At 31.0% G+C, this 14,796-nt stretch overlaps 1 protein-coding gene across 1 annotated transcript; it reads left to right on the forward strand.

Annotated features, from left to right (window-relative positions):
- The first annotated feature begins 7,718 nt into the window (after window positions 1-7,718).
- On the forward strand, window positions 7,719-13,898 carry LOC129900860 (uncharacterized). Its single transcript, XM_055975938.1, has 6 exons — window positions 7,719-7,997; window positions 11,031-11,267; window positions 11,927-12,038; window positions 12,119-12,293; window positions 12,570-12,810; window positions 13,398-13,898. Exons 1-6 carry the CDS (start codon window positions 7,823-7,825, stop codon window positions 13,685-13,687), a joined length of 1,230 nt encoding a protein of 409 aa, XP_055831913.1. The 5' UTR covers window positions 7,719-7,822; the 3' UTR covers window positions 13,688-13,898.
- Window positions 13,899-14,796: the final 898 nt, after the last annotated feature.

Raw genomic sequence — 14,796 nt, forward strand, 5'->3', positions numbered from 1 at the left:
ATAAAGTATAATAATAATAATAACGGTAGTAAAAAAAATATATAATAATAATAATATGATAAATAATAATAATAATATGATAAATAATAAATATAATATGATAAATAATAATAATAATAATAACAGTAAATAACAACAACAATAATAATAAATACGATAATGATGATAATAATAATAACGATAATAATAATAGTAATAATAAAAATAATAATAATGATTATAACAATAATACCATAATAATAATAACAATAATAATAATAATAGACATAAAAATAACAATGATAATAATAATAATAATAATAAAATATAATAATAACAATACTAACAGAAATAAAATATACTAATAATATTAATAATAAAAATAGTAAAATAAAAATATATATACTACTACTAATAATAATAATAATAATACTAATGATAATAAAATATACTAATAATAATGATGATAATAATAATAACGAAAATAATAATAATAATAATACTAACAGTAAAAAATAAAAGTACAATTATAACTACTAATAATATTAATAACGAAAATAACAATACTAATAATAACACAATAATAATAATAGTAATATTAATAATAATAGCAGTAAACAAAATGTACTAATAATAATGATAATAATAATTACGAAAATATTAATAATAGTAATAATAATAATAATAATAATGCTAACAGTAAATAAAATACTACTAATAATAATAAAAAAAAAACGGTAATAATAAGAATATATACTACTACTACTACTAATAATAATAATAGCGAAAATAATAATAACAATAACAATAATAACAATAATAACAATAATAAAAATAATAATAATAATAATAATAATAATAATAATAATAACAGAAAAATAAACATACTACTGCTTCTATTAATAATATTAATAATGAAAATAATAATATTAATATGAATAACGAAAATAATAATAATAATAATAATAATAATAATAATAATGGTAATACTAACAGAAAAATAAACATACTACTACTTCTATTAATAATATTGATAGCGAAAATAATAATAATAATAATAATAATAGTAATAACAGAAAATAAAATATACTAATAATAATAATAGCAATAATAATTAAAAATAATAATAATAACGACAATAATAATAGTAATAACAATAGTAAAAATAATAATAAGGATATCGGCTCCATGTGAGGGAATGAAGATTACATTGAAACTCCATTTTTGCTCCCGAAGTGTTCATGCAAACAAAAAGAGAGTGACGAAATTAGGAGGCTAGCATTTTTAGGATAATATTTAAGCATAATGACAACGAAAAAAAAAAGGAACATGAAGTAAATATTACCTGTTGCAGGGCAGTGAACGGGGATGATTTGGTCATGAATCTACCCTCGTTTTAAAAGTAAAGCTAAGTGCAAATTCAAAAATACTTTGAAAGAAATATTCAAAATCAGTGTAAGAGTTTATTTTTTTTTTGTCTGCGTTTTTGTTTTCTCCTCCTTTTCGTGTAAGTGTAAGCCCCCCCCCCTTTCCTTCTGTCCAATCCCTCTATTTATAGGGAGATGGAAATTAAAATAAAAATAAAAGTAAAACGAATGATTAAAATAATGTGGAGTGGGCGAAAATATAAAATAATGCGGAACGGCGGAAAAATAATAATTAATACGAAATGGGCGGAATATTTAAATAATGCAGAATGGGCGGATTATTAAAATAATACGGAACGGCGGAAAATAATAATAAATACGAAATGGGTGGAATATTTAAATAATGCGGAATGGGGCAATATATTAAAATAATGCGGAATGAATATTATAATATTATTATTTTGAATAGGTTGGCCGATGAATATATATATAATGGGTAAATAGTATTATTTGATATATAAAGGGAAACACGCGTGGAATATATGTTGGATGAGTAAAATTATTATTATAATAATGAATGTTATTTAAAATTATATATATATATATATATATCTTTTATATATATAGCCGATTATTATTATTAATTATTTTTATATATATATATATATATATTTATTTCTTTTATTTTATTACTAGTTATGCTTTTTTTTAAAGAAGACAAAATGTACATTAAATATATATATGTATGGGGAGATGGGAGGGGACAAGAATGGTTAGTTAATTTAAAAAATATTTTCTAAAAAAAAGAAAAGGGGGGTGGAGGGGACAAGCATGGGTTAGTTAATTTAAAGTGTTTTCTGGAAAAAAGAAAAAGGGGGATGGGAAGGGCATGCGCGGATATACATATATATATATATATATATATATATATATATATATATATATATATATATATATGGGGACGCGTGGTATAAATTAATATTATTTATTTTTATTTCATTAATTATTTATTTTAAAAATAAAATCGGATTTGAATATATATATTTTAGAAAAGAGATATAATATTAATATGGGTATATGTGCAGGGGACAAGCGTAGAATATAAAATGGTATAGGAATATGGGAAGGGGGTCAAAGCATGTGTATATATATATTTTATTTATATTTTTTATTTTAAAAAAAATCGGATGAATTATTTATTATATATATATTTTTATTTTTATTTTTTTAAAAAAAAATTTCGGATGAAAGAATACATATTTTTTATTTTTTATACATATATTTTTATTTTTTAAATAGGAATTCGGGTGAATATATATTAAAATGGACAAAGAATGATGGGCGAGGCACGCGTGGATTAAAATAATATTAATGTTTTAATTTTTATTAAAAAGATAAATAAAAAATAATAATAAATAAAAAAAAATCGGATGAATATAATATATATATATATATATATATTAAAATGGTACAAAAGTGCGGCGGAAAATATATATATATATATATATATATATATATATATTATTATATTCATTTTTTAAAATTATTTGGATAAAAAGAAAACAATTATATATTTTATTATTATTTAATATTTATTTTTATTTATTTTTTAAATAGGGGACAACGGGTGATGGGCATTATTAATATAGTATTAATATAGGTATGGGTAGTAAATTAATTTTTTTTTTTTTTTTTATTATTATTATTATTATTATTTTACGGAAGATTAACATTATTTATTTATTTATTTATTATTATTTAAAAGAGGGACAAAAAGGTGTGCAGAATATTATTATTTTATTTTTAATTATTTTTATTTTCGGATGAATAAATAATATATATATTTTTTAATTTCTTTATTTATTATTATTATTATTATTTATTTATTTATTTATTTTTATTTTTTGATGAGGAGATGGCATATATATTATTTGCGTGTTGTAGTATTAATGGAAAAATAAAAATAATAAAAAAATTGTTAATTCAATATTAATTATTTGTTATTTAGGAAAAGTAATGAAAACGTAAAATTAATTAGTGAAATTGGTTATCAAATTAGACGAATTAATTACGATCTTCTTAATTTTAACAAAAGTAAAATGATTAACCTCATTGTAACTAATTATTAATTTACGAAATAATTAATTATGGTAAAATAATAATTTTCTTTTTATATGTCAAATTTAAATATTACTAAGAGATAATGACTATATAACAAAAAAAAATGCATGTGTTATGAAGATAACAAATTATTTAAAATACACTTGAAAATATGCATGGTTTTATAAAAGCCAATTATTTTAATTTAATTAAAATTGAAGAAGTCTAAAATTAAAATAATATGAGTATGCATTAATTAATTAACAAACCTCTCATTTTTTACAAAGTAAATAATTAACTTCAGTTTAAATAAATTAACTTGAAATATGAGTCTATTAATTAAAATCCAACTAATTAACAGAGCTATTTATTTTAAAAATAAAAATCTTTTGAAACAATTTTTTTGAATAAATAATAAAATATATTATATTCAAGAATTATTTTATAAATATATATATATATATAGAGAGAGAGAGAGAAATTAATTTAAAATGATGATACCATATATGTATATTTCATTTTTTTTTTATTATTATTATTATTTAATTTTATATATATTTTATTATTATTGTATTATTATTATTTTTTGTAAAAATTACGTTGTTGAGGGTCAAAATTGGGTGTCAACAGCTGTCCCTCTTTGACCGAAGACGATGAAAGAGTTTTTGGGCAAAGAAGCTAGACCATTGCTAATGAGGACAAAACTTCCTATTTCAGTATGGGGGCATGCTATTTTGCATGCAGCAGCACTTGTGCGCATAAGGCCAACAAATTATCATGAATTTTCCCCATTACAGTTGGCGTTTGGAAGGGAGCCAAATATATTCCATCTTAGAATATTTGAGTGTGCAGTATATGTCCCAATTGCTCCACCGCACCGCATAAAGATGGGTCCCCAAAGAAGGTTGGGAATATATGTTGGGTATGAATCTCCTTCTATTATAAAATATCTGGAACCTATGACTGGAGATTTATTTACGGCAAGATTCGCTGATTGTCATTTTGATGAATCAGTATACCCAACATTAGGGGGAGAACATAAGCAGTTGAAAAATGAGATAGATTAGAATTCATTGTCACTATCTCATTTAGATCCTCGAACAAATCAATGTGAGCAAGAAGTTCAAAAGATGATTTATTTGCAGAATATTGCAAATCAACTGCCGGATGCATTTACTAACCTTCCACGGGTTACTAAATCGCATATCCCAGCTGCTAATGCTCAAGTTCGAGTTGATGTCCCGGTAGGATAACTTGTTCAGGCAAATGAGTCTAGACCACGCTTAAAACGTGGAAGACCATTTGGTTCCAAAGATAAAAATCCTCGAAAAAGGAAAGGAATAAATGATCAAGATGATCATAATTTGGAGGCGAGTGCTCAAGAAGAGCCTAGAGACACAACAAATGGTGATACCACCAAGGAGGTCCAAGTACCTGAAAATAATGAGAATGAAGAAATCTCAATAAGTTATGTCTCGATAGGAAAACGGTGAAACCGAAATGATATTGTGGTCGATAATATTTTTGCTTATAATGTTGCCATTGAAATAATGCAACAAGATAAGGATCTTGAACCAAAATCTATCGATGAATGCAAACAGAGAAATGATTGGCCAAGATGGAAGGATGCAATTCAAGCAGAGTTAACTTCACTTGAAAAATGTGAAGTTTTCGGATCAATAGTTCGAACACCTGAAGGTGTCAAGCCAGTAGGGCACAAATGAGTTTTTGTGCGTAAACGAAATGAAAAGGGTGAAGTCGTAAGATATAAAGCACGACTTGTAGCCCAAGGTTTTTCGCAAAGACCTGGCATTGACTATATGGAAACATATTCCCTTGTGGTGGATGCAATTACTTTCAGGTATCTAATGAATTTGGTAGTTCATGAAAAGCTTGAAATGCAGTTAATGGACATGGTCACTGCCTATTTATATGGCTCATTGGACCACGATATTTTTATGAAAATTCCCGAAGGGTTCAAAGTGCCTGAAGCGTACAAGGATTCTCGAGAAAATTGCTCAAGAAAACTTCAGAAATCCTTGTACGGGTTGAAACAATCAGGGCCAATGTGGTACAATCGTCTTAGCGAATATTTGCTAAAAGAAGGATATAAAAATGATCCAATTTGCCCTTGTGTCTTTATGAGAAGGTCTGGATCTGAATTTGTCATAATAGCAGTATATGTTGATGATTTGAGTATTATTGGAACTTCAGAAGAACTTTCAAAGGCAGTAAAATGTCTGAAAAGGGAGTTTGAAATGAAAGACCTTGGAAAGACAAAATTTTGTCTTGGTCTACAAATTGAACATTTTACAAATGGGATATTTGTCCATCAGTCAACATATACTGAAAATATTTTAAAGAGATTTTATGTGGATAAAACACACCCATTGAGTACTCCAATGGTTGTGAGATCTCTTGATATTAATACAGATCCGTTTCGGCCTTATGAAAATGATGAAGAACTTATTGGTGCTGAAATACCATACCTTAGTGCAATTGGTGCATTAATGTATCTTGCCAACAATTCTAGACCAGATATAGCTTTCTCAATAAACTTGTTAGCAAGATTTAGTTCTTCACCAACACGCAGACACTGGAATGGAATTAAGCATATATTCAGATACCTTCGAGGTACCATTGATATGAGATTGTTTTACTCAAATGATTTCACGTCACAATTGATCGGTTATGCAGATGCGGGATATTTATCTGATCCCCATAAAGGTCGATCGCAAACAGGCTATTTATTTACATGTGGTGGTACAGCTATATCATGGCATTCAACAAAGCAAACTATGGTTGCCACTTCCTCAAATCATGCAGAGATAATAGCCATTCATGAAGCAAGTCGAGAATGTGTTTGGTTAAGATCAATAACTCAACACATTCAAGAAACATGTGGTCTTTCTTTGACAAAAGACGCTCCAACAATATTGTATGAAGACAATGCTGCATGTATAGCTCAACTGAAGGGAGGATACATCAAAGGAGACAGAACAAAACATATTTCACCAAAATTCTTTTTCACTCATGATCTTCAAAAGAAGGGTGAAATAGATGTCCAACAAATTCGTTCAAGTGACAATTTGGCGGATATGTTCACCAAAGCATTGCCAACTTCAACCTTTGAGAAAATGAGATACAAAATTGGAATGCGTCGTCTTCGAGATATTAAGTGATATTTTCATCAGGGGGAGCAAAATACGCGCTGTACTCTTTTTCCCTTAGTCAAGGTTTTGTTCCACTGAGTTTTCCTGATAAGATTTTTAATGAGGCAGCACTCAAGGCGTATTATCAGATGTGTGTACTCTTTTTCCTTCATTAGGCTTTTTCCCACTGGGTTTTTCCTAATAAGGTTTTAACGAGGCACAACATCTATGGATGTTCAAAATAACAATGTATATTATTTTATTTTTTATAAAGTTTTAACGAGACACATTTCTCGTGGACATCCAAGGGGTAGTATTATCAACCAAGTAAAATGGTTGTCCACTTAAAATGGTGGATAGTCCATTTACTTTTTAAGTGGGTAAATTGCCCACTAATATTTTCCTCCACTTGTAAATATGGCTATAAATATAGCCTTAAACTTCAATGTAAAAACATACAAAACACATAAAAGAAGAGAATTACTATTACTCTCTCTATATTACTATTCTCTCTATTAATACTTTCTATATACATATTCTCTTGTTCTTCTTCCTTTATAAAATTGTCAACTAAGTTAATTTATAACATTCCATAAATTATGCACACGAAATTAGTTTGAAATAAGGAGAAAAATGAAGTAAGACACACGAAAGAAAATAGCAAACAAAGTTAAATTAAGATTGAATTCTTAAAAATCTTAAATTAATTTTGGATTCTATTGGAGAACTACAAAACAATTATTATATTTGTTGAAGAGAAAGAGTAGAGTTATTTTATGATTCATGGAATCTAGATTACCAATTACACACAATTTATTTTCTCTCTTCACTCTAGATAGGAACAATAGTGTTATCATGTATACTTCGATGTGTTTCAAATTCTCAATCTACTGATTGATAGTAAAGATTTTCAGCCACTTATACAATATTTACGTATCTTTAATTTCAAATTGACTTTAACTTACCAAAAAAAAAAATAATCTAAAATTGAGCTATGCCTTAAAATAGGGGGTCCTAAAATGGGGTATTTGTGCACTTCGACCCCTCTATTAAGTGACCTGCATTGATACTGGGCCAAACCACACACAATTACTTGACTAGGGCCATTTAAGAATTAAAAGGAAGTCCGAAACACCCATTCACATTTTTCATCCATTTCACCCAAGGAAGCTTTGGGCAAGTCGAGAAGTTTCAATTTGAAGAAACAAACAGTAGTTTCTGGAGATGTCGTGCTTGGCATCTTGCTGCGCGTCATTGACATGCGGACTCTGCACATCGGTAGCCTCAGGTGTCACCAGGAGCTCAGCTAGACTCGCTTATTGTGGCCTATTTGGTGTTTCCTTGATCGTCTCTTGGGTTCTCAGAGAAGTGGCTTCTCCTCTTCTCAAGAATTTCTCATGTAAATATCCTCTTCCTTATTAATAACTTTTCTTCTCCACACAATAGCTTTTAATTGACTTTTCTTTTCAATTCTGTGTTTTTAATTTACCTTTTTGATGGCTTGTTTCGAATTTTGAATATCAAGTTTGGCTGGCAGAGAACTTTTCAATTTCTCCGCCTTCAAAATTTTAGTTACTATTGGAACGCAGCTGATAGTACATAAGCACGATGTTAAATTCTTGTTCTCTCTATTTCATTTTACATATGATGTATCCGACTAAAAGTATTAATTAAGAAGTTAGTATGATAGGAAACAGATATCACATCAAAGTTCAAATTGAATAGTTTATTAAAGAACTGGATATTTGGTCTAACTCAACCCTAAAAGCTATCATGAGGTGAGGATTGCCCAATACCAAAGACCTCCCTCATCCCTAATGAGCTGATGTGGGACTCAATAGAACTTCAAAAAGGGGGAAATTGGCATATAAGTTAGAATGGGTGAAGTATTATACTTCAGACCAATTGCAATTAGGTTAAGCTATGTCCTTTCACTTTTAAGTTCCATCTTCAGTTGTATATAGGCCAGAACCGTATTGATGAAAATTGTTAATATGCTATGATGAAACATTATCCTGGTTCAGGAAGTACTTATACAGTTTAGCAGCTTCTTTAGGAGATTATGAGCATGTTTGAATAGTCTTTGAACTGCATTAGATTGTACTTCCATTCAGTAGGCAGAATAATAACCAAACTTTCTTCGACATGGATAGGAGTAGAAGACATCAAGAAGCTTTAGATAGAATGACAATGGGTTACAAAGCCTTTTCCTCTCTATGTTGTTCATCTCCTAGGCTTCTTTTCTGCCAGAGACCATAAATGATCACTCCTCTTTACTGATTAGTTCTCATGCCTTACCTGGTTATGAATGTACTACAAACTTTTTTGGGTGCATACCACACTGTTTGGTGGCGAAGTTGTTTTCATGGTTGCTTTGGTTACTGGTCCTTTCAATGCTTTGCTTTTAGCTGATTTCTTCTTGCAATATTTTTTTATTTGTGAATTAGTTTTTTGGCGTGCATCCAAGTTCTACCTGATATTGGTACTCAATAATATACTAGTATACTTGAGATCTTTCAAAGCAAGAATCTTACCCAAGTATAGTACTTCTCTTTCCTTGTTCAGTAGATTACACCAGGCTCGGATGCTCCATCCAGTTCAGCATAATCACAAGAACATCACAATGCATCCTTTGATATCGGACTTACCTGGCACTACCCAAAAAAAAACTCAACTTTCTGAAATTACAGTACGCCTTCTGAGTTTCATAATTTGGTTATATAGACACTGCTACTGTTTTCTTCAAGTTGCAAAAGATAACGCTATGTTGCAAACAATTGTTTAAAGATAATGGTAAAAAATTCCCTTGATGATGTAGTGAAGCTCAAAAAAGAAGAAATCAATCTGAAAAGAGAATGAATTTATTTATTAGTTTTTTTTCCTTGGTTTTGTCAACATCACTAACTATTATAGTAATTGTTAAATGTTAATGATATATATTATCAGTTGCCACAAGAAAGAGTCCAAAATTGACCCATAAGTTTATAACTTCATTCAAAATGTTCCTTCATATGTAAGGTAGACTAATATTACTCCAGGTCTTGAAAAGTGGGGTACATTTAGAGCCTTTTTGGATGGGCTTATAACTTATGGATTTTGGCTTATTTTTGTTATTTTAGCTTAAAATCACTTTTATTTTACCCTAACACTACAAAACCGCTTAAAAGCTAGTCAATTCAAACAGGCTCTTAGTCCAATCCAACGGAATCTGGCTGTAGGGTGTGTCTAATGAAAGAATAATGTACGAATTGCGTCGTGGTAGTTCCCTAATGTAACTTTTTGACAAAAAGAAAAAAAGAATCCTAACCTCGTATCTAGTACTTCTCCACTCCTCCCTCTCCTCCACTTCTCCTTTTTCCTCAGCCAACAATGATAACCACCGGGATGGAAATGGTACAAACACCATCTTTTTTATTATTATTGATTTGACATGCTGCTTCTTTGCAAGTTTTCCCTTTTTCCTTTTTCTTTGAAAATAAAAACCTATTGCTGATGAATCCAATAATGCAGTAGAAGAACCATGTGAGCATAAATAATAGGCCAGCTCTGGCAATGAAGAGTGACAAGTACACTCCTTAGGGTGTCTCCTTCCCCCGATTAGGGCTTGATCTACTAGTAGTAGTAGAGAATGATTGGATCCTTTTTTTCGTAAATGTTTGGTAATGGAGCAGGTAACTTGCACATGATTTCTTCTATTAGATATAGTAGGCCATTTGGCTAGAGTAAATGTTCACCACTTGTGAAAATTTGGAGGACTGTTAAGGATTATCGTGAATGAGATCCAGATTTAAGGGATGAGATTATGCTTTTCCCCAGTTTTGACTGTCTTCTTCATTTTTCAAATCACACTGCTTCTTCTAGTTTTATGATTTGTTACAAAACTCCTTTGGGCAAAAAATGTAAATGTGATGATGTAATCAGAATTCGGTAGATGGTAACAGATATGACTTTTGATGAAGTACTGAAACTCCAAAGAATAAACTAAATTGGAATAGAAATTAGTTAATAGGAGAAGTACTTTTGATTTATATGTATTTGTTTAATGAGAGTGCATTATCAAATTCACTTGTATTGTTATAGGTTTGAAAATGCTGGTTGGGAGATATCTTTAAGAAACTATAGAACTAAATAAAGAACAGAGGAGTTAACTGTAAATTTTCCTTCTTCTTGTAAATATATATGGCTAACAAGGGATGTGTCAAAAATAGCAGTTCTCTGCCCGGAAAATGGGACAGAATTGATGGAGGCATTTAGTTCAGAATGTTTTTCACATTTCTTTATGGTTCTAAATCTGTGTTATCTCTGATAATCCGGTAGTCCAAGTGAAATATCTGTTTAAATTCCGCATACTATTCTTGCTACTTGTTATCTAAAGCGATGAAAATAATACTTGCGTATCTTACTAATTGGTTCATATGTTGGTTGGTTGTAGGGATAAACACTTCAGACAATTTATCGAAGGAATGGTTTCAAACACAAGCTGTTCTTCGTGTCAGTTTGGGGAATTTCTTGTTTTTTGGACTGCTTGCACTTATAATGATTGGTATCAAGGATCAAAATGATAGACGTGACTCCTGGCATCACGGTGGATGGGTTGCTAAATTGGTGATCTGGGTGTTGCTTGTTGCCCTCATGTTTTTCCTCCCGAACGGTGTCATAACAATTTATGGTCAGTTCTATGCCCCTAACCTGAAGTTTCTTCTGAGAAATCCCCCAGGGGCGCATGGTTCAAAACTCGATGGATAGTAGGCCCGCCCCTTTATCCTTCTTCACTTAAATATCAGGCTTTTATTTGCAGTAGGGTTCGAATCCATGACATGTGCCTAACCTACATATCATGTGCACAGCAAGCAGTTTCCTTGACAGAAAAAACATTGTGCTCTTACCATTAGATCAAGGCCCTGTGGGCCTTCCTGAATTTAATTTTCTAGTCAACATTTTGATTGTTTTTCTTTTCGTTGGCATTACACCTACATGAAATCATCAACTGAAATTCAGAAGTCAGAAGACTAAGGATTTCAATTCACCCAGGTCTACCAAACTTTAGAAGGATCTTCGTTCAAATTATCAGATAACTTCTCAAGAAAACATAATTTTGTGTTGCAAGTACATGATGAACAGAATATATACTATGGAAAAGAACTGGCATGTTTTGACAGTTCACTTTCCTCCAGTTTACTTCTTCCAATAAGTACACTTTCCTCTAGCTTCTCAGTTCAAACTGTTTCTTTTTGTATTGTGTCATTTCTTTAGTTCAGTAACTGAACTGTCAAAAGTATGGTTTTTTTTTTCACTTTATCTGAATGGTCTATTTTTCTGCCTTTGCAGGTTTTCTTTCGAAATTTGGGGCAGGGTTGTTTTTGTTAATCCAAGTAATAATATTATTAGATGCTACACACTCGTGGAATGATTCATGGGTTGCAAAAGATGAGCAGAAGTGGTTGGTTCAATTTCTTATCTTTTGTAATTATTTTATCCCCAGACCTTGTTTCGTCTATTAAATAGACATATCTTTTACAGGTATGTCGCTCTACTTGTGGTATCTGTGGTGTGCTACATAGCAACATTTGTTTTTTCAGGAATTTTGTTTATGTGGTTCAATCCTTCTGGCCATGACTGTGGACTGAACGTGTTCTTCATTGTTATGACCATGATTCTTGCATTTGCATTTGCTGTTATTGCTTTGCACCCAAAGGTAAATGCTCTCTCTGCTGGTGCTTTCTTTTACCCTGGCTTGCTCTGGAGGACAACCTCTCGATGAGTCTTTTGAAATTCTTCATATACATAATGTATTGTGAAGCCGATTATCTCTTGCTAACTACATGCACTTATATGTATATGCAATGTATACATCAAACATCTCCCTTAAGGTTACCTCCTTTACAATGCATTCAGAAAAATCATTTTGGTAGCTAAATTTTGCCTTTTATATTCTTGTGCAATTCATCTTTTTCCTTTTAACTATGTCCAGGTAAATGGAAGCCTATTGCCAGCTTCTGTGATATCTGTTTACTGTGCTTATGTTTGCTATAGTGGTCTTTCAAGTGAGCCTCGGGATTATGTCTGCAATGGGCTCCATAACAAATCAAAGGCAGTAACAACAAGTACCCTTGTTCTTGGAATGCTTACAACTGTTCTCTCAGTCCTGTATTCTGCTCTTCGTGCTGGATCTGCTACTACTTTTATGTCTCCACCATCTTCTCCCAGATCAGGTACCAAAACCTTTTGATGCTCTTCTTCCATTGCTCAGTGAATGATTTAAGATTTGTCAACCCATTTTCTCAAGATTTCATTCTGACATGGGCTCCTGTGAATGATCTGCCTATTGTCAATATACTAAACTAGGTGGTGGTGACTTTTAGGAAATCTGTGTAAAGTCCTTGTGAAATCGCATTCTCCATCCTTTCTTCAGTTTAACACTTTTTAAGGTAGATCCTTATGAATTTAGTCCAAACACCTAGGTGGAATATTGCTTATGCTTTCTTAACAATTGATCTTCTAGCATGTAATACCTCTCATAGACTGTGTGCATATAGGCCTAGGTGAATTAAGATTGTTAAATTGTTATCAGTTGTAGAGATAGACTCCTACAGAATCATAAGTGACACCAGTTGTTTCTATCAAAAATGAAAACTCTAATGTAAAGCGAAAGTGTATTGGTAAATCCCACCCCACGCAAGCTGTTGTATCTGTCCTTTCATGAGCAATAGTCATCAATGGGCTTGTCCGTTATGCAGCTGATATCCTGCTGTAGATTTTCTTCATCTGCATATTGACGAGTACCAATCTTCTCTTATAGGTGAGAAGAAATCCCTTCTTGCTTCTGAGGAGCTGGAATCTGGGCAAGGATCACCAGAAGCACGGCCTGTGAGCTACTCCTACACATTCTTCCATCTGATATTTGCTCTAGCTAGCATGTATTCTGCAATGCTTCTTTCTGGGTGGACTAGCAGTTCTGATAGTTCAGAGCTAATTGATGTCGGCTGGACATCTCTTTGGGTTCGCATATGTACAGAATGGGTTACTGCTGGACTGTATGTTTGGTCCCTTGTGGCTCCATTGTTCTTCCCTGACCGCGAATTCTATTGATCGTGATATAATGATTAATATGTAGTCATCTCTCTTTGTTAATGTTGGTGTCTTCAACTTGTATCAAGCTTGTTATGTAAATATAAAAAATGCTTCTACTGAATGTTTATCTACTGATAAATGTAATAGTAGTAATTTGTAACTAGCTTTGCATGTACGGTGTACTTTCTTGAAATATAATCTGGAATAAATGTCTGATTATTCTCTCTTCCCTCCCTCCACCCCCACCCAACAACTTAAAGAGTTTTTTTTTTTGGAGTAGGGATGTTTTCTACACAGGAAAAAAATATATTACACAAGGGGATCCTTCTGTGTTTCCCGAGTTTGAGCAAATACAGTGCGACATCCATTTTTTTGGAGTAAGGATGTTCTTTTTCCTTGTTAAAGTTTAAATTCCTTGGGAATAATTTCCTTCTTGATGTATGTATGCATTTTACATGTTGATTATCCTTGTTCAATGGACTTCTAATCCTCAATTTCCCCAGAGTAGAGGGCAGTGGGCAGGTGTAAACTTTGACAGCCTTGATTGCTCCTGTCTATACAATTTCCCATTTCCTTCTTAAGGAATGTCAAGGAAAAGGAGGATAAACTTCAACAAGTGAGTTGAAGATTTCATTAAGTTAAATGATAATATATGATTTCAGTTAGCAAAACTAGAAGATCCGTTTAAGTGTTCACACTAAACACATGTCAATTTTTATTTTTAACTTTCTGACTTTTCCTTTATAAATAGCGAAACGATGGTACTTTATTGCTTATTTCCAAATGTTTTTAAAAGCATATTATTTCCAAATGTTGTTGTTGTTGTTGTAGTAAGTCTTAACATGTTATGCCATAGATCTGAAGAATTCAACAACAATAAATTCCTTGTAATCCTGCGAGTGAAATTTAAGGAGGATAAAGTGTACGAGAATCTTATTCTTATTTTGAAAAGGTAGAGAGATTGACTTCTATAAATCCTCATTTCAAGGAAAATAAAAAAGGTGATAGAAATAACAAGATAATAAGATGAATTTTGCTAAAAAAATTATAACAATAGAAATTCGCGAAAAAGATCATAAAAGAATAATATTATTACTCTAGAATGGAAAAAAAATATGTTGACTACT

This window comes from Solanum dulcamara, chromosome 8 (assembly GCF_947179165.1).
Source record: "Solanum dulcamara chromosome 8, daSolDulc1.2, whole genome shotgun sequence".
NCBI lineage: Eukaryota > Viridiplantae > Streptophyta > Magnoliopsida > Solanales > Solanaceae > Solanum > Solanum dulcamara.